Source organism: Limulus polyphemus, unplaced genomic scaffold (assembly GCF_000517525.1).
Source record: "Limulus polyphemus unplaced genomic scaffold, Limulus_polyphemus-2.1.2 Scaffold196, whole genome shotgun sequence".
NCBI classification, from domain to species: domain Eukaryota; kingdom Metazoa; phylum Arthropoda; class Merostomata; order Xiphosura; family Limulidae; genus Limulus; species Limulus polyphemus.
In genome coordinates, this window is record NW_013665806.1 from 713,053 (window position 1) to 739,109 (window position 26,057).

A 26,057-nucleotide genomic window follows, 5' to 3' on the forward strand; every position below is an offset into this window, starting at 1 on the left:
TAGGTCACTGTGTGATAGTGAGTTTAGCCATAGAGAGCATATAGTGACGATTTCTGAGTTTCACAGCATATATTGTAATAACAGAGATAGAGGAGAATAATTTGTCTTGTCAAAAAGTGTTCTAAAGTAATTGAACCTGCCCATGTGGACTTTGACGGAAAAAAGATACAATTATTTAAAGCTCTGAATTCATGGTAGTTCAGAAAATAAGCTACAGTTTCTATACATATGCAAAAACATGAACTATATATTATGCTACAGTTTTATGGAAAAAGACCATGAATGTAATTTGTCATTTACAACTACACATTCAAAGAAATATAGTATTTTTTATAATGAATTATATATATGATTTTAAATTATAATATATATACTTCAGCTTTGGTTGTTTGTATGTAATAAGTGTATAGTGTACCTAATTCTTTTTCAAAATTTTTAAGCTATAGTGCTCTACTTACATAGTCTGAAAATAGACTAAAATTAAATTAGAAATTCTTCTTTACTTAAAAGCAGCCATAAAGAAAAAAGCCAATAGCAAATCCTTAACAAATCTCAGTTTAATTTATTGTGAATACAATTCCCTTTTAACTTTCTCAAGAATCAAGATACACAGTACACCATTTGCTGACCAACTTCTAACATTTTTCCATTTTCTTTAAGTTGAACAGCTCTACTATCATCTTCAAGATGAAAGGTTGCTGATGATGACACTTCAATTTTTCCCTCATTTGGTCTACTTAAAACAGGAATAGTACGTGGACCAAGACTGATACTCTCATAACGCATGAATTTCACTTGATGGGGGTCTGAATGAATATAAAACCAATAAGCTTACTTATTATGAATAAAAAAAAACCACAAGTTTCTAATTGCTTATATCTTTTTTCAATGAACTAATAAGAGTTTCACAGAATATTAAAACTTCATATCAATAGGCAAAAAGACAACACATTTTTACAAATAATTCCAAAAACAAGCAATGATGACTTAAATATATAAAATCTATTGTAAAATGATTCACGGCATATTAGATGGATTCCACATTAATATCCCTGAAAAATAAATAGAAAAGTTTGTTTGTTTAAAGTTAAGCACAAAGCTACGCAATGGGCTATCTGTGCTCTGCCCACCACAGGTATCGAAACCCGGTTTCTAGCATTGTAAGTCCACAGAAATACCACTGTGCCACGGGGGAGCAATTGAAAAGTTAAACATATACAAACATGCACAAATATTAAGTTAAATTTCTATGTATTTAAAATCATTATAAAAAATTGAAGTTCTTGGGTAAATCGAGAAAATAGAACAGCTCATAATTACAAATACTTTACCCATTAAACCTAGGAGACCATGTATTGCCCTAGGAAACACCTACAATGCTATCACATGCAAGAAAGAAAGATATCATGCTTCATCAAGCTACACCAACAGTTTGTAAATCTTAGTTGTGTATCTGTTTGATGATTAAAGTAAAAGAACATATCATTAGAAAGCTTGCATGAATTTTTCTGGTAAATCTAAGAACCAAGAAAAATAATTATGCTAATTTTTCCATAAACATGAATTTTAAAAGTATACAAACTTCCTCTCAGTCAGTGTTACAGATATTTAGTCCAAATGGCTACATTAGCTGTACCTAACACTTAACTATTTTAATTACATAGTAACATAATGAGATAAATCTATAAAGCTCTGACAAATTACATGCTAATCCTTATAAGTTTCACTTTCCATTAAATATTTTTCTTGGCACTACACCCTACTATTGTCTGCATTAACCCTATTGCTACATAGTTTGGATATATCCAAATAAAAATTAATACCCACTGACTGCGAAATTCGGTTTTCAAGAAATATTACTGTCAAGTATAGAAAATACAGCTTCTTTCAATATTTAAAACGTAATACAAAGGGTCAAATTCATACTTTTATTTTTTGGTGGATAACTGACACTTTTTTGGGAATCAGCCTAAAAATTAATTGTGCAGTGAAAGGGTTAATCATTTTACACTTTTTTACCTCATCTGCATTTTGATATATTTCACACTAATATTTGTACTTGATACTGGATTAATAGTCAAGGATAATAAAATTAAAAAAAAAAGATCTGTTATTTAAAAGATAATCTACTGACTGATCAAAGTATATACAATAAAAATAACAAGTAATAAAGCCTATAGTTTATTGCATTTTGGAGTTATTATTTTTTACTAACTCATAACACACTTCTTGAGTAGTTAAAACTTTACATTGTTTGTTTATTTTTGTAATTAAGCACAAAGCTACACAATGGGCTATCTCTGCTCTACCCACCATGAGTATTGAAACCTGGATTCTAGCATTGTAAGTCCGCAGACATACCGCTGTGCCACTGGGGAGCAAAACTTTTCATACATAAAAAAATTATAATTTTTTATTATTTAGGTGAAACTGCATCTAATTTCAAAAATATAGTTTTGATAGGTTTTTAGGTATGTGTATGTAAAAGAACAAAAATTAAATCCATAATGTTATGATAATTTTATAATGTCTTCATTTTAGTAAGCTGCTTTTTATGTATGGTGTTTTGAGTTGTACTTTACTCACCACAGTGAAATTATATTTATACAGGATTTGAAGATTTTGTAGCATTGATGTGGGTTATACTGGTTTCAGTGAAGTTCACCCCTCATTAGTAATCCTGGACAATGGGTAAATCAAAAGAATAAGACTAGGCTTCTTATAATGGTGGATTGTATATTATATACGATGTTACAAGTTGTCTTAAACTCACTACAATGAATCTTTACTTGTATAGAATTACAGAATATGTAGTATTGATGGTACTAATAATTAAACTGTTGAGAAGTGGTGAATTTAATGATAAAATGGGTTTCATAGCTATATTCAGTGTTATAAACAGCTTATCTACTGAACAATTCAGAATAATGAATTAATTGGTGACAAGTGGTGAATAGAATGATAGATTGGCTTCATAATTATTTTTAGGGTGCTTTTTATTTTTACAAAAACTAAAACAAGCATATGTACATTCACTAACAACTGCAAGATACAGCACCAAATCAAGCCAAGCCACTATATATCACAATGTACATTACAACAAATCTGTTCTTACCTTTAATTTCCCTTTCTCTCTTACACATTCTTGTAGCAATGTTCAAAATGGTGTCACCTTCATATACAGGCAAGCGAACTTCAAAAAAACTGCTGAAGGGTTGGGGATTGATAAAAGTGACCATCACAGAAGGCTGAAAATAGTAGATAATTCTACCTGGTATAATACTATTACTTCTTGTTAAGCCAGAGAATATAAAGATGTCAAATATTAATAACTTAAACACTGAGAATAAAAATTATTATTACATAAAATTATACCTTATAGCAAATGCTACTACATTATCATTTCATGGACTAAATATCAAATAAACGTAACATATTTACAAGACACATGCAAAATATCCTTGTATGTTTTAGATACACAAACATTTTCAAAGTATTAAACATTTGTAACATATTATTTTTGTTACTGAACCAAAGTTTTACAAAGCCTCTAAGCAAAGAGTCGTATGATGGATTTAATGCCAGATATACAACTTCAATTTACATTTCAAATCTTGCATGGAGTGAGAAAGAAGTGATGAATTTTGAATGATTAGGCAATATTCCACATTTGAACATTCAATGATCTCTAAGATCTTTCCAAGTATTATTTTGACTCCAAATGCCTCTGCAGCAATGCACCATAGATTCACATTCATTTTGGACAGATCAGTTAGTAGCCAGAAATATTATATGTCAACACGTTTGGTTATAATGTGCAGGTAAATGTACCTAAAATCACCAACCTCTGAACTATAAATTATATAGGGTTGTCCAGGACAGCATTCTTCTTGAATCTTTTCTTCTGCAGCTTCAGAAGTATATTTTATCTTCAGAGATTCCAGCTGTGAAGAAAAAAAGGGTGCACAAGATATATGTATATGAAACATATTTAGAAAAAAAAACCTGTCGTTCAAAATGCTTAAAGCATGCAGTGTCAGATTTTTGCATTTAATGTGTGTGAGGAAGAAAACTTGTTGACTGATTTAGTTTGTTTTGGTATATTAAAGAATGAAATCCCGAAGTATATACACAAATAGCAATGAAAAAGGTAGTTTTACGGCATTAATGTTATGAATCAGAGGAGAAAATTTTAAGCTAAACATTAAGAGAAAAACATAATTTTGTTGTTTGAATTTCACACAAAACTACTAGACAACACCACCAACTGCTAACTATTGTCTGACTAAAAAATGGGATGTGACTATTACTCTTATAATGGATCCATAACCCCAAAGTTTGTTTTTTGCCATAATGGGGCCCAAACAAAGTTTGTCAAGCTAACCACTGGACTGTACTTGGTCCATAGATGTTAATTCTGTGTAAGGAAACCTAAACCAAAGAAAGTACTATGAGTTGCAAAAGTTCGGTATAAATGGCTGAAACTTTATGATATGCATTGCAAACATAGAAATCTCAAATTAATTTTCTCTGCAAAAAATCACTGCCCAGAAAATATCTGCAAAGCCAGAATTCACCTGCTGTAATAAATGCTCTTTGCACATTCTTTCTTATTAGATCAAAGTTACACAATGAGTTATCTGTGCTATGTCTAAGAGGGGGGCTCAACTTGAAATTCTAAGTAATAAGATTTTTGTACACAATACTAAACTTTCAGATACCTTTTGTTGAATATAGATGCTGGAGGTATCCCACACACTACAAAATTTTAAAAATTCAAAAAACAGCTAAAATGGGATAGAAAAAACATCAAATAAAACTATGTTTCTCAACAGTTAAAGTTGTTATATTTGATATTTTTGTTATACCATTTTAGCTGTTTACTGAATTCTTAAAATACCTACTGACATATTTTTAGGGATAAATTATAAGCTGCAAATTAAAAAATCATTAAGGCATTTTTAGAGTATTTCTAAATCTGGAGTATAATCCAGTATTAAAGAAGGTGTGAAGAGGAAGGTTTTGAGGCTAAACAATGATCATTGACAACATTTTTTTCTTATCACATTTGTAGTTCACCATCAGTAACTTAAATCACAAATGTGCAAAAAATTCACTGTAAATTTACCTGAAAGTTTTTCTTGGCATTGATTTGTGAAAATTATAAGATAAAGCATGGTACTTTTACCCACTGTTGTTGTTGCTATTCCACAAAGAACCTTTAAAAAATGTTATTGAAAACATTCATAGTGAAATGTGGTGTTTTATCACATGCAAGAGGCCTCTAAAACTTTTAAAATTAGCGAAAAATTTAATAACAAATTGACACTAGATACAAAAAAAATTGGGTATTCTAATTTGTGGGCCTGATTTTTTCATCATAATAATCAAGACCCGCCGTTCTAATAAAGACAACTAAGTCTATATAATTATTAACCTTTTTTTTAATTAATAACTTTTCCAATAAAAAATTTAATCATTCGTATCAATATTTTTAACAGGAGAAAACATCTAAACCAACAAACTATAAATGTTTATATTAAAGGTCAAAGAACCATTGGAATTTAACTTACCTCTAGTGTGTTTGTGAGATATGTAAGATTCTGTGTTAGAACATGCACTTCATCAAAATCTAAAGTCAGGCTCAAAGCTTTATCCCCATGCTTTGCCATTTTCTCCTAGAAAAAAAACAAACAAAATAATGCTGGCTAATATACTGAATTGAAGCTCAAAGTAAGAATAAGCAGTAAATAATGAAATAAACCATACATAATTCTATAATATTTACAGATCACACTTACTGTTGGTTTTCAAATTTGTTTTTTAGTTTTTGAGAGAACCGATTTCATTTTACATGTGTTTTTTTTTATTAATTCAGTGAAAATTAAACATCTGGATGTAATTCCACATACATACACACTTATAACATCAAATTATCTTATAAAGTGTTATATATGTTGATAGCATAATCAGAATATTTAAAATAAATGCTTCAGCTTCTATAAAAGTCTTATCAGGTACCCTTGTTGCTTGTACAAATGGCATCACTTTCTTCATGTGTTTCTTCAGCTCTGGTAGATTTTTTAACTCTGATGCTATAACCTTGTTCTCAGGTAAACTGCCATGTTGCTATGGAAGAAGAGACACTGTATGACTTTTGGAAACTCAACAGCTACAGTATTGTGAAACATTATGAATAGAAAAAAACTTCTCAATAGGAAACACCACTTTTTAAAATTAGTGTTAGTCCTGTCCCAAAGTGCCTCAAAAGCTAGTAGTACAGTGCACCAAGTTGACAACAAAACTCTAGAATTTTCTAAGTTAAGAATTAACACATTAAAGATTTAATGGGAATATCCTAAATAACTAATTTCACATTCTGTAATACATTAAAAGAAAATAAAACAAAAAGGTCACAGTTGATTATAAAACTGTACTACTTTTCATGTTAATACTTTTGTTTTAATTACCAACCTTATTTAGCTCATGCATTGTGTTTAGTACAGCTGATTGCCAAGGTGGAAAGGTTTTCGCAACCCAGATGGTGCCATGAGTAGGAATTTGTGGTGCTGTGGATGTTGGTTTATTTCCTTTCTAAAAAGTTTAAGGATACAAGAAGTACTTTCAGTAAAAAAAATCTCAGAAAAAAATCCAAGTTATACCTTCTTGTATATTTTAATTCCTAGTTGCCCAAGATTTTTTTTAACAGTATCAAGTTAGCAAAAATAAAAAATGAAGGGAAAACAAATTCAAATACTTAATACAAGAAAATTTGACACTTCAACACATTATTTGACTATACCTTCAATAAATAAACACAAAAACATACATCTTTTTGTTAATTCATATATTTCCATAAGTAGTGAAAATTATTTCCAAATCATAATTTGACAATACTTATTAAAGCACAAAGTGATGGTAAATAAATCCCATGTTCAAAATGACCATATCTCAAAAATTGCTTGTCCTGGGAAACTAAATTTTACTAGGGGAAAATTTACAATAGAAGTTATATTCAGTCAAATGTTTACATGATACAGAATGTTTCAAAAACTGTCAAAGAAGGTGCTAAACATGCTTTCTATCACTCCCAATTAGCATAACAAATCTATCTCTAAATGAAGCCACTGCAAGTGTCATCTGTACTGAAAAGCATTCAATAACCTTCACAATCACCTATATAATGGTCGTTTTCAGATCCTCCAAGTTTCATGTGATAGACATTCTCTTTGAGGAAATCCCACCGCCAAAAATCTACTGATTATAACACCTGGGACTCTTAACAACCTAAATAATCTGCCTAAATAATCAGCTTATGATTTTTTCTCCAGTTATAATGACTGTTAGAAGACTTTTAATGGGATGAGAAATATGAAGGGTTGCCCCATTTTGTTGGAAGGTGATATTCAAAAATGTTACATTGTGAGAAAACCATTTTAGATGTGTAGTATTCGGTTTAGAAACAACTTCAAGCCTAAACTTTCTTAAATAAAACTCAATGTATCTCTGGTAAAGTTTAGTTTAACTAGCACAAATAATTTTTTAAGTCAGAGTCATTTTAGATATGAGGTTTTCTTTATAACCATTTTGTACATGTACAGCAATACTAAAATGATAAGATGTGACCTGGTATTTCATTTTAATGTGCACATGAGTACAAAGCAAAATATGTTTAATAACATCATGAATAAAATCTTACAAAGACCAGTAATGGAAAACACATGGCAAAGCACTTCATATAAAATCATTCTTAGTTTCAAATAACATACCTAAGTCTAGTTTTAACCTTAGAGTCATATAGTTCAAATGTTTTGCTCTATTGATTGACATTAACATTTCAACATTCACATTGACTTGAAATTTAAGATAATAATTGAAGGCTTAGGATGAACCTCTTTTCCAACTACAATAGTGAAAAATATAATGTACTTTTTAACAACAATTGTGAAGACACATATTTCTTTGAAATACAGGGTTATAGGTTATTTGATATGGATAGAGTACTAAAAAAGAGGGGAGGAGGAGTGGGTTTACATGTAAAATGTGGGTTACATCTTGTTGAATTTGAAAATATCAAAGATAATAGCAATGAGATTGAATGTTTTTGGACTTTTGTAGTGGATACAGAATGAGAAGGCCATTAGATGGAATTTGTTACAGACCACCAGATGAAACTGATGATATTAATGAAAAACTCTAGTAAAATTTAGATTTCAGTTGATAATGAAGTCATAATTATGGGGATTTTGATTTCAGGCATATAGATTGGGAAATATTAAAGTCAAACCATGATGGGAACAGGTTTTAATAAACTGTTCAGGATGGTTGTCTTCACGAATTGGTTAGGGAACCTACTAGGAACAATGCTATTTTAGAATTTGTTATTAACTTCTAATATAGAAATGGTTGAGAGGGTGGAGATTGAGGAACATCTGGCTGCAACTGTTCGCTGCTCACTAAGATTTGATGTTTCACTCTGTATGTGAATATCAGGAATAATGAGATTTTGGTTACAAGTTTAAAAAAAATGGAAGCAAATTTTAAAGAAATGCAAAAAACATTATCCATTCTGAAATAGGCAACTGAAGATACTAATCAAATGTGGAAACATTTTTAAATAGACATGTTGAAAACTTTAAAAAATAATATAAAATAGACATGTTCCTTATATAAAAAAATGGGTGACTACAAATAAAAAAGCTAGGTTGGCTCACAAAGGGTATAAGGGATAAACTTTAAGAAAAACATTTCAGATTCAAGAAGTTTAAATTAACTGCTATGACAAGAGACTTATAGGATTATTTTAATCATAAAATAAGGAAATTGAGAAGGGTATAAGAATAATATTTGGCTGATAGTGTAAAAATTAATAGTAAGGATTTTTTTGAATACATTAAAGGCAAACAAAATATAAGGATGGGGTAGGGACGTTTGAGGGATGATAAAGGAAGGCTCATTTCTGATGATTCTGATATGGCTAGGTAACTAAATTCTACTTTTTCACAATTTTCATTAATGAAGATTTAAACGATATTACTCATTCTGTTAGGTTGAAACAAGATCAAATGAGATAATCACATTAATTTTGATCATGTTAAGAAAAAAATTGGTAAGTTTAAAAATGATAAAGCTTTTGAGTCAGACAGTATTTTCCCAAGGGTTTTGAAGAAGGTTAAGAATTGGATATGTGAGCCATTTGCAACTATTTTTTGTAAGTCCTTGACACCTTGCAAAGCTATTTAATAAAGTTAACAATTTTGTTAGACAGTCAATATGGCTCCACTAAGGGAAAAATCTTACCTTACTATTCTTTTGACATTCTCTGAAGAGGTTACTTATCATGTAGATGGAGGTAAGGGTGTGGATTTGGCATGTCTGAGTTTTCAGAAAGCATTTGATAAGGTGTCACACATTAAAGGATTGCTAAAAATTATCTCTATAGGAATGGGGGATAAGTTGGCTCATTGGATAGAAAAGTGGCTAGATGGAAGAGAGTGTTGGATTGTTATAAATGGAGTTTAGTCAAACTGGATTAATATCACAATTGAGGTATCTCAGGGCTATGTGTTAGGGTCTTTGTTTTTAGATTTACATCAATGACAAAGATGAAGGAATGGTCAATAAATTACTCAAATTTGCTAATGATATTAAGGTCTTGGGTGTTGCTGGCTGTGAGGAAGTGTATCCTGCCTTACAAAAGCATTTAGATCCTTTAATGAGTTGGTTGAATAAAGGGCAAATGCATCTGAATTGTAACTTTAACAGTATTATGAAAGAAAAGGATCTTTGTGTTTTGGTTGATCAATCTCTTAAGCCATTCAAGAAGTTTGTTGTTGCTAGTGGCAAGGTAAATAGGATTTTAGGTTGTATCTACAGAAATATTTCATATAAGTAAAAAAGGTTATGATTTTATTGTATAGGTCACTGGTTAGGCCTCATTTTGAGTATTGTGTTCAGTCTCGGAAGGACAGGTTAAGATCTCTGAAACTGTTTTCTCTTCAAAAAAAGAAGAGAATCTAACTGAGATGTTTAAAATTATTGAAAGAATTGATAGTGTTGCTGCATCATTGTTTTTCGTACTTAATAGTGAGTGTGGTAAGACTAGGGGACAAAAATATATATCTTGGCAGGGGTAGGAGTCATCTCCAGCTAGAAAAGTTTTATTTTTCTGACAATGTAGTTGGCCTTCGTAATGGAGTGTTTTTCAATGTAGTGGATGCAGTAGATTTAAAGGTGTTTAAAGGAAAGTTTGATAAACAATTCAAGGATAAGAGCTGGCTTTGAGTTCTTTTGTTTTGTTTTTAACTTTAGTTTAGTTTAGTGGATGGAGTGACCTAGATGAACCAACATTTCACTTATTGTTCTAAAATTTAGTATATTTAGCAATTTAGTATATTATGTATAGTATGTTTTGTGCACTTCTCTGAGCCAATAAACATGAAATTAAATTGAACATACAAAAATCATAAAAAGAAAATTAGAAACTTAACTTTCTATTTTAACTCTAGGCAATACCTATGAAATTTTCCTGTACTTTTAAAAACTATTTATATTTTACAATTATTCAACCCTATTTTTACCTTTGTTTTCAAACTTGCTTGAGCAAAAGCTTTTAAACGAAGACGAAACTCATGTGCTGCATCCATCAAATATTGTGATGATTTTAGCAGAATTGCATCTATTGACCCAGGAACTGGCCAGCTAGCCCTCATAATACTTTCTCCCTGATCCCACAAGAGGGTAAAAGAAAGAAGAAAAAAAAAAGAGAGATTCTAGTTAAAATGTTTTGTTAATTAATTGCAATAGACATGATATAAAAATTTAAGAAAGAAGTTAAAGTATTCTTTCTATTTGTCAATCTACTATTTATAATATATATAAATAACTCTACATTAAGTTCCTTTTTAACATTATAATTATGGCTTTTTTTATTTGACTATAAGAGAAATAATTTGTAAAAGTTTAGTAATAACCGAAATACACATCAGTTTCTCTGCTTATGGTATATTTTAAGCCTTCAACAATGTAGTTCTTTTAATTGCTAACACTTTGTTCAAATGGTGAAACAAAAACAGACTTCATGACACTTTTGTGTGTTTCATTCTAAACTTGAAGTGAAAATGAAGAGAAATGGATATAAAAATTGAAATCAAAACAATGAAATCATGGGCTATTTATATAATAAATTTTCAGGTCTATTGACTATAGTAAAATACAAATCATTACAATGTACACTATTACCATCCAAAGAAATAAAAATGTGAACAACAGAATACATGTAATTCTAAATCCCAAGTTACACCTGGTTTACTGTTAAACCATTATTGTACTAACACATCAGAATTCCTACTCTTAGGGTTCTGTTCAACACGTGGATTCAATATGAAAAGAACAAATTGTCTGTAATGTAGTTCTAAGTTTAGTTTTAGTTTTGCATACATCTACAATAACAATTACTGATTTGTATTGAAATATCAAAACAAGCAATTTGTAGACCAGAAAGTCAAAAAAGGTTAAATTTAGCATTTTACTGACATTTGAAATGACTTAAGGTGAATGTAATATTAATGATTGTCTTACCTTACCAAGCAATTTCCAGATATATTCACAGATATGAGGGCAGATAGGGCACAAAATCGAGACTTGAATTTCAATGAACTGAAATACCAAATCATGGTGCATGCCTTCATTGATAGTCAATTCACGGTATTTGTCTCTTGCTGCTTGGAACTCAAAGAAACCCGTTCGTAGAGCTTCTTTATACATCATTCGAATGTAATTTTGTTCAGTTAGAATAATTCCTTGATTAATTTCACTAAGAAAAAATAGAGAAATGTTATATGTTGTTAATATGTTCTTTTAAAATGGATAAAATTTTTATATGTGGTATAACACTATTAAGAAAAAAATTGTAAACTAATAAATACATTAAATACTCAAATATGTTTCTAATGAAAGGATTGAGTAGTTTAGGAACTTTTTAATGACTCAGTTCTTCAGCACCTAATGATTAGTTTTTGTTTCAGAGTTTTCATGTAAACCTAAACAAGGGCTAACTGTAAACAGCCATCCCTAATTTTAAGAAAGTAAACTAGAAGGAAAGTAGCTAGTCCAGTGTTTCTTAAACATAAAATTAGATAACAATATTTTAAAAAATGTTGCAAAACAGCAAAAGTATAATACAAATCACATAATAGCTCATAAACTGCTAACTATAAATAAATACAAATTTTAGTAAATTTCCAAAGAATTTAAGCTGAATTTATAGTATAATTTTTAATGAAAACAGTAGGGCAGAAGATGAATATCATCTAATTTAATGTGAAAGCAGCAGGGTTAGAAACATTGCCTGCAATGCTCACCACAGTACGCATCTCTTGTCACCCATTGTTATACCCATGAACCCAGGATAGCAACTACGAAACAACACTGTCATACTTCTATAGTTTTTTAATAAGCAAGAGTTTTAGCTGATACAAAATGCAATATTTATCCAAAATAATTATTTACTAGTGTATATTGAATATAAATCACAAACAAAATTACAGTTATATACACTTGCACCTTAAAATATTTAATTGTTCTTTGATTTAATAAGAAACATTTCATTATATCAAACAGAATAATCAAAAAACGAAATTATCAATGTACATAAATGGTTGAAAACATATAAAGTAGGAAGTTAAAAGATAAATGAATTTACCAGTGCTTTTTTATTCTTTATTTTTAGAACAGTATCATAAATGTTATTAAATCTGTAAAAATTTCAGAGTATAAAATCATTTGACAGAGTACAAATGTATGTAATTGTAATATGCTTGTAGTTTATATTTACTACATACTAGTAAATAACCTCTGTTATTTATACATTTGTTATGAATGTAGCTATTTGTGTACATTTTCAAGATGTGGGATATTAAACATGAACTATTTGTTTACTTGAATACATTGCTTATAGTTAGAAACACCTTCATAGGTAGAATAGCTTTTATACTATTCATAGTTGACCATTTTGTATCAGCACATGGAGCATAATAATTTATACAAGCCAGCTATGAATTATTAAACTAAGTATAAGATGTTAAATGTTTTTTTTAAAGTAGTTATACTTTTGACATGTTTAAACTTGGTATGAAAATATATCAACTGGAAGTATTACAAAAGTTGAATTTGATATGTCAATACTAGTCACTTTTCAGCAGAAAAACAAGTACTTTCTAATTCTTTTAAGGCCTTCCCATGGTAATACACAATACTGGATAAAATTAATAAAGATGTTAATTATCAAAGGCAAAAATGCAGAAATGTGCAGATTTTTCATTTCTTACGAAACACTTTGATTTATCATTTTAGGATTAATCATGTAAAATGGCAGAAATGTCAAAATTACAAAATTTATAAGCCTATTAATAGAAAAATAAGCAAATTGATTTAGAAGTGCATTCTCATTAAACAGAAAAATCTTCCAAGAGCAAGCAGATGGTAAATCACACTAGATATTTTGCAAGTTGAAACAAAGAAATTCACAAAAATGAAGAATAAAACCTGTAGTAAAGAATAAAGTAGCTAAAAGGTGTTTATAGCAGTCTATGAAATGAGCAGAAGCTAAACTTAGCTGAGTATGTAGAAATATCTGAATGATAAGCATATGGTTTTGAACGAACTGCTCATGCATAACTTAGACCTAAACAAGTCGAGAAAGCCCACAGTAATTGTATTTAGTGTAATGTTCACTTTCTTTTTTAAGAAATTACATGCAGGTTAAGTGTTGTTTATGTGAAATACTTCACAAATAAAGAAAACTAAAGTTGAAATCAAGATATTCGTCATGTGATGACAATGATATTATGCCATTGTGTAGCATACTCGTTACATTAAAAAGTTTGACTGAACGAAAAACAGGTAACGTGATTTTGAATGGAAAAACCAATATGCAATTCAGACTCCTCAGACAAAGGCCTTACTAGCAATATGAGATTTGTAGTGTTTGATCAAAAAATTTATGATAAAAATTCCAGAAAGACAAACACAAGTGTACAATTTATATAGATAAAAACGTTAAAAAATAACAAATATCATCAGACAGGAAATTCTATTTAATACCAAGGTATTATGACCTTCTAAAATGACTTTTCTTAAAATTTTGTTAAACTCCAGTTGAATATGTTTGGTATTTTGTACCCATATTCCAATCTCTGTATTCCAACATACATATGTAAGAGAAGACCATACAAATGAATAAATGATGCAATTTTTCATCACTTTGTTTTTAGTTTACTTATGTTGCAGTCAAATTTTCTCACTAAAACGAATTAATAATGTGTTATGATATATATATATATATATATATATATATTACAGATTTCTTTTCATTTTCACCAAAAGTAAAAATTAAAATATCATCTTTGATGTATAGGCTTAATGCATTCTTTGACTAGCCATACCCTCTGCTGTGGACTACAGTTTTGTCTAAAAAGGACTCAAAAGCCACATAAATGTGTTTATGAGTTTACTCAGTTTCAGTACTCATCTATATACATATATGCTTATGTATAAACTTGAATAGAAAATGGTACAGAATAATCACCTCTGAAAAACTTTATCATTGAAACTGTTTACAGGACCTTTCCGGAGAGATTTTCTGTATGCCAGCATTTCTTTTACCCATTCCAAAAAAGTGTATAGTCTCAAAATTCCTGCATCAGCCATAGTTTCCACAAAGTTTGCATCTTCTATACCATCTCCTGCATCAGCCAAAGCAAGCCTCATTCCTGCAGAAATAGCAAGTTTAATTAATAACAACATAAACAGATTGCTCATAAAATTTATACTTCATGTGAAAGTAAGAGTCACAAGTATATAAATACTTTTCAAATGTAATTGCTATTTTTAGTATCTGTTCAAATAAATAAAATTTACTTGATCTTAAACTATATTTTTATAAAAACAAGTCACTGGGGGTTGATTTTTCGTAACATTCACAAAGAAGAATCTAGGAACATATGGCATATTAATCCACAATAGCTACCAAAAAGTTAAAATATAACAGTGTAGTTTCATTATAAAGAAAAGCAATCATTACAATGGAATTTTTCAACTTGAATGGCACCTTATGAGCAGATGGCCTAAACAGCCAGGTCAGATACTCCTAGAAATCAAGAACTATCCTTAATTTTCGTCTACTAACTAGAGAAACGGTAGTCAGTCAGTCAGCATTTGCTACCACAAGTTGGGCTTTATCTAACTCTTTGAACTGAATAGCAAGATTGAATTTTATAACTTTCCAAAACTGAAAATGAAAGCATTTATGGTGGCATCATGTCTTTAATCCTATACCCTTCAACCTGCAGCTTCATACACTAGCCACTAAGCTATACCTGACCATATTTTTATTCAGACAACTAATCATAAAAAATACTTTACAGGTAAAGAGGCATATTTAAAAATTGCAATGATATATCTAATGTTTGAAACCTTTTAAAAATCTTTACAAGGTAAAACATTAAAATAACTATATGGATAAAATTTTAAAAATTCTCTTATATCAATCTTTAAATACTGCATAAATTTAACACATTTCATAAAAAATCAAATACTAACTGAAATTCAGACAGGGTAGAGTATAAGTCATTTAAAAAAATTCCTTTTATGATGATAGAAGACAATTTCTTCTCAAAAGTGTTTTATTCATAACTTTGAATTCAAACCAGATCAAAACGAGAATGACATATGACATCAGAATTGTCAATAAATACGCTAAATGTTAAATGTAAAAGTTTCAAAAATAAAAATATCAGAGATTTTATAAGAGCTTCAACTAAACTTTCATTAAGCTTTGACATTCTGCTCCTTAAAAAAGAAGCATTAGTACATCAGTAGTTCTAGGGATTGTTTACAAATTACAAAGTAACAATTATAATTTTGGAAAATTGAAATAAAATTAATTTTTTATTATAATAATCTAATACGACTCTCTTAGATTCTGTCTTGGTTTTTAAGCATCAAAATGTTTAACAGTATTTTTATTTGATAACAAAAGGAGCAGTAGAAAACTGATCTTATACTAAGATTGCAATGTACTAATAAATAAAAGGTTAAACCAGCTAAATAATGGAATAGTAAAAAGTTACTTACCATCTGCAGAAAATTTGTCCACAGCATCAGATAGGGTCAGAAAGTTTCCTGTGGACTTGGACATCTGTATTAAGTGTATATTGTTTTTATCTTTTTTTGTTATATAACAGTTTTGATGTAAGATAATTTGAAAGTTGAAACATCTGTTAACTTTTAGAACTAATATAGCAAAAGTCAATAACCAGAATTTTGTTAAAGGATGCAAGATCTACCACCACCAAAGAAATGTCATTTTAGCTTACATTAAAAAAAAAAGAATGAAGGGGGACTGTTTTAGGTGCAAGGAACTATTCTTCTAGCACAAAATAGGCAAAAATAGGGCTTGAAATTTTCAGAAGGTAGGGCTATTTTGTTCATAATTTAGGATAAAATAAGGATATAAATCCATAGACAACACAAGCTTTATTGTATTTTGAGGCGAGATTATGAATATGTCAATGTGTTTCTAGTTGCAAAATGACTAATTAAGAATAAGATGGGCTTATCTGCCTTCATCTTTAACCAATTAACCCACTGATTGTGGCTGCTCTAAATATTAAGTGTATCAGCCGTACACTGTATACTGTACACTCACATTCAACTGCTGAAGGTGGACCGTTTCATATACGGTGAATCAGCAGTCGATGGGTTAATACTTTAAGCAACTCCAACAGGAGGATAGTACATCTGAATCATGTGCTTGAGATTCAATTTAAAAATATAATTATAAAACTTTTAACAAGCAAATACAGCAGAGTTATTTTGTAAAATAAGAGAAAATATTACTAAAATTAAAAAGAGTAGAAAATTAGAGCCACTGGGGTTACTGCATTCATTACCTAATGTTAATGTTTCCATAGTTAATGATTATTCACAGCAAAGCATACTATTACCTTTAACCATATTTATCTACAAAAAAAAGTGCAGAGTATATATATTACCATGTAACTAGGAAGGAAAAATAACTAAAAATTAATACTTAGTAACCAGTAAGTGGTTTTGTCCATCTTCATAAAATTACATAGGAATGACATTTACAAAAGATTTAATTTTTTATAAGGAAGAACATTATGCAATAGAAAAGAAACATCAAATTTCATAGGGTATTATAATGTGATATCCCATGTGTAATACTATTTATAGAATAAAAACAAAACAAAAAACAATGAATGGCTCAAGCTCTACAATGCAAGAATGGATATGCATATGCACTGTACCTGGAAAAAAAAAAACTTTCACTACAAAAATTTGATGATGTTAAGAATTCAATGTTGCTTTGAAGTTGCAGGTTAATGCTAATATTAATCAGAAAAAGTATTTTACATGGACTAACATAAGTATAGTTATAAATATCAAGTTCCTTGATTTTACTTATTCACTAACTTGTTTACAAACTGAAAGCATTAATACACATAAATGCACACACAAACTCTGTGGTATCCACAATGTTGGATTTAAAATAATAAAGTTATTTTGAAAGAAGTAGAATCTTGTAAAATAAAGCAATAAATTAAGGCTGTTTCAGTGTACAAGATGCGCTACAAAAAAATTTTGACTAAAAATACACATACATTATTTTACTTGTCACTGTGCAAACCAACATACTATTATTTTTCTCATTATTACACAAAAAAAGTAACAAGGTGAAGTTCTACCAATGAATGTAATAATTTAAATTTTTGGACACCTGAAACAACAAAGTTTTTGAAGTTTGCTTACAAGAAATACACCTTTAAAAGATTAAAAAGAACATTGTTAATAATAATAATTAAATAAAATGAATAAATTTGACCTATATGTAAAAGAACAGCTGTGGATATCCTCCACACCAGTTAAATTAAATAACAGACTTACTTTTTCTGAATTAAGCAAAAGATGTCCATTAGCTCTCACACCTTTTGGCCACTTGTCTGGCTCTGCTGGCCATATGGCACAGTGATTGTACAGAAAATATGTTAGATGATTTGGAACCAGGTCCTTTCCTGAGCACCGTAAATCCACTGGGTACCAGAACTGGAATTCTTGTCTCATTTTGTTCAGAACTTCCCCAGAAATCTTACAAGATGGCTTGGGTGCATCCTTAAAAAATATGTAGTCCCAAACTTCTGGTGTCATGTCTTCACCTCTAGAAATATCATAAAATAGAACACAGTATGTGTTTCAAAAAGTCATCCAGGGGGAGATTTTTCTGTTTTATTGAACCTATTCTCTTGTGATAGAAAAAAAACAACACTTCAAGCTATTCATTCAACAAAAAAAGGAACACTAAGAATAACAAGTTATATAAATAACAATTAATTTTACATATTGATAAATTTTGTAAACTGTCTTTAATGGCTCCAAATCTGTGCATTTTTGAATCCAAACTAAATTGTATACAGTTTACTGCATTTTACAATAATATATTATATATGTACATAACAAGATTTTTTTGTATGTCAATTTTTTTCAAGGGTGGCAACTAGTGTGATAAAATGTTACATATTACAGGGTTTTCTTTAAGACTGAAAAGACCAATTTTTTCATGTGCTTAAGTTTCCACATTCATTTTTTATGATTCAGGGTGCTATCTTACTTCCAAATATCAAAATTTTAAGATGTGTACGTTAAACGAGTATTAAATAGAATAACAATGACAAATTCTGGAAGATTTGTTCAATAACATTCAAAGTTACACAAGGGCTATTTTTGCTAACTCCCCTAAATTTTGATAAGAGAGACTAGAGGGAAGGCAGCTAGCAAACAGCACCTACGACTGTCATCTCTTGGTCAACTCTAATAAAATAGTGGGATTTGACTGCCATTCTTATAATGCACCCCTTGTCTCAAAGTGTGGTGTGAAATTTTGCAGCAGCAGGAAGTGAGCCTTGGACCTTCAGATACATTAACCTGCTCCATGATTCATCCAAATAAGTAAGATTACGTTATTATAGAAGTTACAAACTTACCTAATGCCTTGTGGTGGTGGATCTGAACCACTTAAACTTCCACCATGTAACAAATGTGCAACACAGTAGTAGGCCATATAAATGGTAGAATCAGAGAGTGATTCAATTAACCATTGTTTGTCCCATGGAAGCTTAGTCCCTGCAAAAATAATACCATCTACTTCTAAAAACTGTCAAGTTAAAAAATTAAAGAGAAAGTACAAGAACTTAAATAAACATCTGAACACCTATTACAAGTTGGTATGAGAGCTTGAACAAATAAATAACACATCTGCCTTTCTAACAAAGTCCAGAACCAAATCATCATTTCTACCACCAATCACAATCCTTCTCAGGACTCCACTAAAGATGATAACAGATTATCACCTGAAATGCAGTGTATAGTTATTATGAAATAATAAAAAAATCAGTACTTAGACTTAGACGATTGTATAAGCTACTAAATATGAGAACAAAGCATATGCAACATTAGTGAACTGTTAATGTTTATTTGATGTGTAAGAATAACTCTTTCAAAATGGTAACTATAGTTTCTTGTCTTAATCTACCATCAAAATTGTGCCAGTTTAGGTGTTTGAAATATATAGAGAACATTTGTTGCAATTAAGAATAAAAGATAACTTGCTTAGCCTTTCTAGCTTTACACCAACATGAATTTAAACGTTCACATTTAACTAGTCAACTTTACAGTTATTATTTTTCTAAAACTAAAATAAGTTCTTTTTTCTTTTTATCAAAACTTCATATTTTCATGTTTAAACATTACTAAATTAATAAAGGATTTAATAATAAATGTTTCTATATGATTCATCTCAGAGGGTTATATTTAATTGGGCAAATTGTAATACTTCTGTCATAAAGGTTAATGATGCCTGTGCATGTATAACTCTAATGGAAACAAACAAAGTAAGGTAATTAGTTATACGAGTTTTTAACCCAAATATAATTATATATACGTGTGTGTGTGTGCATGTATATATATATATAACTGGTATAGTGACTTTTGTGGACATTAACTGAATTTGTCAAATTTCATTACATACTTTGCTTAATTTAGAGTTAAACAATAAAGTTGATGTTTACTAGTAACTGTTTATGATGTGATATAGGGATCTGAAGCTCTAAATATGGGTTTAGTTCCAATAATTAGTTGACAGGTGAATTTTAGATTGAGTTACAAACTGTAGAAATGTCTAGGAAATGAGGGGCCACACTCTGTCTGGGTTATAAAGTCAAGTTTATGATTGTTTCTACAATTCATAAAATGTTCCCAGTTGTTCCAGAACTTCTACAGCCTTTCAAATCTTTTCCAGTATTCTAATATGTTTTAAGTTTCTTCAGTTGTTCTGAAGTTTCTGTATTTCACAGAATATCCTATTAGTAAACTTTGTAGAACTTTGGACACACTAGCATCTCAGAAGTATTAATATTTTTTGTAGTTTCTATAAAAAGTCTCTGATATATCTATTTCATGGCCCATAATATTCTTGATTATGTAAGGCACTTGTCAAAGAAAAAGGTTAACAATGAATGAGTAATTTTAACATGACAAAAATAAATAAAAAACAAATTATCTAAATATGCACCTTATACTGTTACAAGACAGCTTGTATGCAAATACTTTATTTTAATTATAACTTACTACTATCATTCTAAATTTGATACTGCAATACCTTTCACTTTTTAAGGTTTGCTTTTACATACCTGAGGATAACAAATTCAAATAAGCAGCAAGATACAAGTAGAATCTATATGTAATAATACAAAGCAAGGCCAATAGACTGGACCAAGGAAAACAACAACCAGTGCTAGACATTAATAAGTTTATTACATCACCAAGAAACCATAAAACTCAGTTAAAATACTTTGAATAACTTACCAAAAATGAAAAGTTGAAGAAACTAATATTTTCTACCTGGATTCTTTAAACAATTAGTTCTAGCTAATGAAATAGGCATAAAAAGTTTTTACCATCTGGATATCTAGCTAATAACGTAATGGAGAATCATCTAAGACTGCTATGCTAAAAATGAAAATTTTCAATCCTTGGTATGATTTCGCTTATGCCTAGCATCATCACTGAGACTGTCTTTTCAAGGCAAGTAATGTACAAAATGCACCAGAACAACCATGCCTTCTGGCAACAAAATGTGAAACATGCACATAACATCTGGGGTACACTAAATTTTTAAATTGCTTTCAGGTATAATTTTATTAGGTGTTTGCATTTTTAGTGTAGAGTGTGTTGTCATTTTAATACAGTTATATATCTAACAATGTGAAAGGCTAAGCAAGTGCTTAGTGCCCTATGCAGCTCAAAGGACTCCATGATCAATGAGTATTTTTTTCACCCCAACTTTGACTTTTGCCTGCTTTAGTATTGTACTTATTTAAAAAGAAAGTGTTTTCAATGAAAGAACTCAGTAACAGATGGCTGTTTAAAAATTTACAGCAGCAAGACACTTCTCATTCTGGTACTCATACAGTGTACTTGTGCTGATTAGTTGATAGGTGCAGTACACACATACTGCGCATGATTTGAGATACCAGTGAAGTGGTGTTAATGAGTAGGAATAACTTTTTAACAAGTCTATTAGCACGTGATGTGTTTGCAGAAAAATTGCAATTAGTATTTTTTAAGAGGTGGGTGAGGGGTTGAAAAATATTCCTGCTTAAGACTCCTAATGGAAAGGCTATCTTCTTCATAATCAGATTTGGTAACATTCTGTTTGTGCTGCTTGCTTACATTTCAGTTATTCTTCCAAAACTTGTTAGTAGCAGATATTTTTGATGGAAGTTTAGTTTGTCAGAATTGTTCAAATGATATAAAACAGACCAACCCAAGAACAAATACCACTTCATTTTAATATATCTAGATAAATAGTGGGAAGGTTGTGAACACTTTCAGACAACATACCCATACATTAAATAGCTAAAATCAGTGGTGGAAGGCTAATTATGCTATATAATGATAACTCTATGGATAATATGGCCATTAAGTATTAACAGCCAATGGACTTAACACAGGTTTCAAGATAACTAAACAGTATTAGGAACAGACTACATGAGTCTAACTTATGGTTGAGAAATCTGGTTGAACTCCAGAATTGGTTATACAGATATGCAGAACTTGAAACAAAACCGTGATTAATGGAAACCTCGAAACAACGGCTACAGTGCCATTAACAGCAGACTTTTTCAGTCTCTTTCTTTTTTTATACTATTTGTAACCAAAATTATGGGCATCTTGATGTTCTGGATTAAAGGCAGTGTTTTTAGTCTCATTCTCTATACAAGCATTCAATAAAGCAAGCAGGCAGTTATCTTATTATTCCTGTATGGTATACTGGTAAATCCCAAACAATCCAGAAGGATGACCAATATTCAAACACTTGCAATGTTTATTGGATCAGCTCCAAACGATATATTATGATAAAAGTTTCCACAGATTCATTGTGCAATCTTATTATTCTGGGGAATTCTCATTGTAAACACTCTGTAGGATACATAAGCTGATTAATTCCAAATCACGTTCTCAGAGCAGAGGACATTTGGCTTATTTCTCTGTGTGTGCTTTGTTGCTCTCAAGAGTAGTGTATTACGGTGTTACGTAAACAGTCTAATGACACAAGTGATAATTTGTTGCTATATTTTCAGTGGATTTCTACTTCAGTTTGAAAGTAAAATAAACACAGAAATGTGAAACGTTTAGCAGTTCAAACTCTGAAGAGAAGTACTTTAAAACTTTGTTACCAATAATAAAGAAAAAAGGGCACAGCTAATCCACCCCCTGAGATTTCCTGTTGACAACACTCCATGTCATGAGAATGTGCAACTCAAGAACATGTGTCCTGCATACACCAAACAAAATGGGGGACCTTAAAAATTAGAAATTTAGTACGATTAATGTGGAATCCAGCTTTGCGTGGCTCATTTTTTATATTAAGGGCACCTTGCTATAGAGAGAATTCGGACGCACTCGGAAGGGTACCATTAATGTCGAGATTTTACCATATTTTTTACCAGAATTGACAAATAGTCTGGTTTAAGGTTTAAAAAATTTACTTGAGCTCCAAAATTGGTCATATAGAAATGCACAGCTTATTTTTACTAAAATTGCATACAAATTAGTGAGCACCTTTTCATTTCCAATTTGAATCGAGGGTTTTGCTTCTCGACTGGTGATTGACAAGTTTGTGTTGTAAGACACGAGTGATATACTCAGTGTATCGTCAGATATGAGAGCCTGCACAAAGCATATTATGTGTCCAAGGGCCGAAACACAGATCCAAAATATAAAGGGAGTCTGCAGTTGATTATACACATTTTATAACATAATAATTTTCAATAAAGATAAGTGGAAACATGTGGTAAACTGCATGTTGGTCTATATATCATCACATTTTATATCACATCTGCATAGCCTCCAAAGACTTTAGTTTCTTTACTATTCATCAAACATAGATAAAAAACATTTTGGAAAATTTTAAAGTGTTTCCATGAACGATCCATAAGAACAGAAAGCACATCTTGACAAAGAATCTAAACTATGGATTGGATAAACCCCATAGACAAAAGTTCATTATTATTAGGCATTGAGGGTAGGGTGCCCAGGATAACAATACCTCACAGCCAATCTAGCAGTTTGCACAAAAATGAAGATGAGGTGTGCAATCTTGCTGGAAGAAACATGTGCTAATAATCCAACCAGTTGTCAAGTGCAGGATGAAAAAGTTCTTCAAAATATCTAGAAGTGCAATTCCAATAAGCAATGGAAGTAAAATGGGATTGTAGATTTTTTTGTCAGGGAGCAAGAAATTCAAGCACTGATTCACAGAGAGTCATAAATAAATGTACTCCTGAACGACGTGCAAGTTCTCATTCCTTCAAGTTTGACAGTTGTGTTCTTAACTGTTTTACACAAATGGAATCCTGCCTCATCAGACATGATAATGAAATTACGAAAAACAATGTTATGATTCACACTTGTAAAACATGGTACTCATCACAAGACTATCTTTGTATTAACACTTCCAGCAGTTGTTGGATCACCAAAGTTTGCATGTTGAGTCTAATAGAAGCTCTGCTCACAGAACTTTCCAGACTACATTGAAAGGCCCCAGGCTCTAAGGTGAGAGCGTCTTCTTCTCAGAGCACCCAGATCCTGTGTCCTTGAACTACATGTGTCATTTCTTAATTGGATTTTTTAATGATACTCATGCGTGACAGGTTTGAAATGACCTTGAAAAAGCACAGCAATTTCAATTCTGGATACCACAGAATAGACTGGCTTTTTGTTGAATAATCATCATAAAAGCAACATATGTTGAAAAAACCTTGAATCTTGGTTTTAGCCAAAATTGATAACATGGAATAAAATTCAGGGTTTTAGACCAACTTGTACTTTACTGAATCCTTTACCTTTCCTCATTTTAAAATGCGTACAAGTAACAGACATTTGGAAGTACCCTATACTGACATGGTATTAAATTCAGTTTAAAGGCCTTTCTCTGCAAAATCATTCTGCCAGAATTGTGATGAACTACTTTTAACAAAAACTATAGTCTCAGAGTGGCCAACAAGAAGTCTTGAGCAAAATTTCACACACCTCCTCTGGGATCTCTTAGGAAATGTGAACAACAATACCTTAACTTGCTACACAGTGTCAAAGCACTTGGCAGTGCACTATGTAGTGGAAAAGGCTCCATCAATATTTCATTTTTAAATAAGTTTTCTATTTCTGTAAAATTCAACTCTTTCAAATATGTTGGTCTAGTTAAACCCTACTAAAATTATGGTAATTTAATAGTACTTATGCTCCACAGAGAGTAGCTACCATCAATGGTTTGTTTTGAATTTTGTGCAAAGCTACACGAGGGTTACCTGTGCTAACCATCCCTAATTTAGCAGTGAAAGACTACAGGGAAGGCAGCTAGTCATCACCACCAACTCTTGGGATACTCTTTTACCAACGAATAGTGGGATTGACCATCATATTATAACACCCGCACGGCTGAAAGGGCAAGCATGTTTGATGGGGTGGGGGATTCAAACCCGTGGCCCTCAGATTGCAAGTCAAGTGCCCTAACCACCTGATTTTTTTCAGGGGTCTCTCCAGAAGCAGAGTCCTGCATTTAAGAAATATTTCAGGCCAGACTTGAGAACAAAATGAGTGCATTGGTTCAGGCCTGAAAATAGTGTTAGAAATGCAATGAAACAGTGTGCATACAAGATTCTGAGTGCTTGCACTTCTTTTAAATTACTGCCCCAGATGCACATAAACAGTGTACCCTATTTTTCTTATGAGGAACAGAACAAACTTGATCATGCTTAACACATGGCAAGTAGTTGATTAGTAAGCATAGTTACCTATTAAAAGGGTGTTGGGCATATATTTTAGAGTAGCAGTGCAAAGAAAGTTGTACCACTGCTAAAACGGGTGAGGAGAATGCTGAATAAAGTTTGACACTGTAGACTTACAACTGATCCAACAACAGAGCAAGTAATTTTAAATAGCAGACATACCCATTCTTAAGGACACCATTATGATATGTTGTTTGTATCCTACATTTAATATTATCAATATTGAAACTAGGTTTATTTGTGAATAGTGTTATCTAGTAGTAGATTTTGATCTTGTTGTATAAAGGTTTTCTCACTATGTATACAAGTTTGTTTTTTTGAAGATGGGAATGACAACTCCAGTGAATAAGTTTTATCTATCGTTAAATTTAATGACCTATTTCATTTTTGTTTTCCCATTTCAAATGATACAACTTCCTTTCAACAATGGGATGCAGTACCGAAGTCTGATATTATTTTAATTTTTAAAGATTCAAATGTAAGCCTTAGAAATAGAGTTCAAATGGAATAGATGGTATTCCCCTCACTGAAATATTGATCTTACATCCATAGACACTTCTTCATAAATACACAGTTTATTTATCTCATAATGAACCCTGTGCCCTAGTTTGGTTGGTTGATTGTTATAGTTTA

At 30.8% G+C, this 26,057-nt stretch overlaps 1 protein-coding gene across 1 annotated transcript in view; it reads right to left on the reverse strand.

Annotated features, from left to right (window-relative positions):
- Positions 1–539: 539 nt before the first annotated feature.
- LOC106478286 (leucine--tRNA ligase, cytoplasmic) overlaps positions 540–26,057 on the reverse strand; it is an 82,421-nt gene continuing 56,903 nt past the window's right edge. Inside the window, 12 exon segments of the mRNA XM_013938815.2 lie at positions 540–806; positions 3,116–3,248; positions 3,846–3,944; positions 5,574–5,678; positions 6,022–6,129; positions 6,475–6,594; positions 10,581–10,724; positions 11,581–11,815; positions 14,588–14,771; positions 16,135–16,198; positions 17,968–18,238; positions 19,062–19,200. Of these exon segments, the coding sequence (XP_013794269.1) occupies positions 601–806; positions 3,116–3,248; positions 3,846–3,944; positions 5,574–5,678; positions 6,022–6,129; positions 6,475–6,594; positions 10,581–10,724; positions 11,581–11,815; positions 14,588–14,771; positions 16,135–16,198; positions 17,968–18,238; positions 19,062–19,200 (1,808 nt within the window). The 3' untranslated portion in view covers positions 540–600.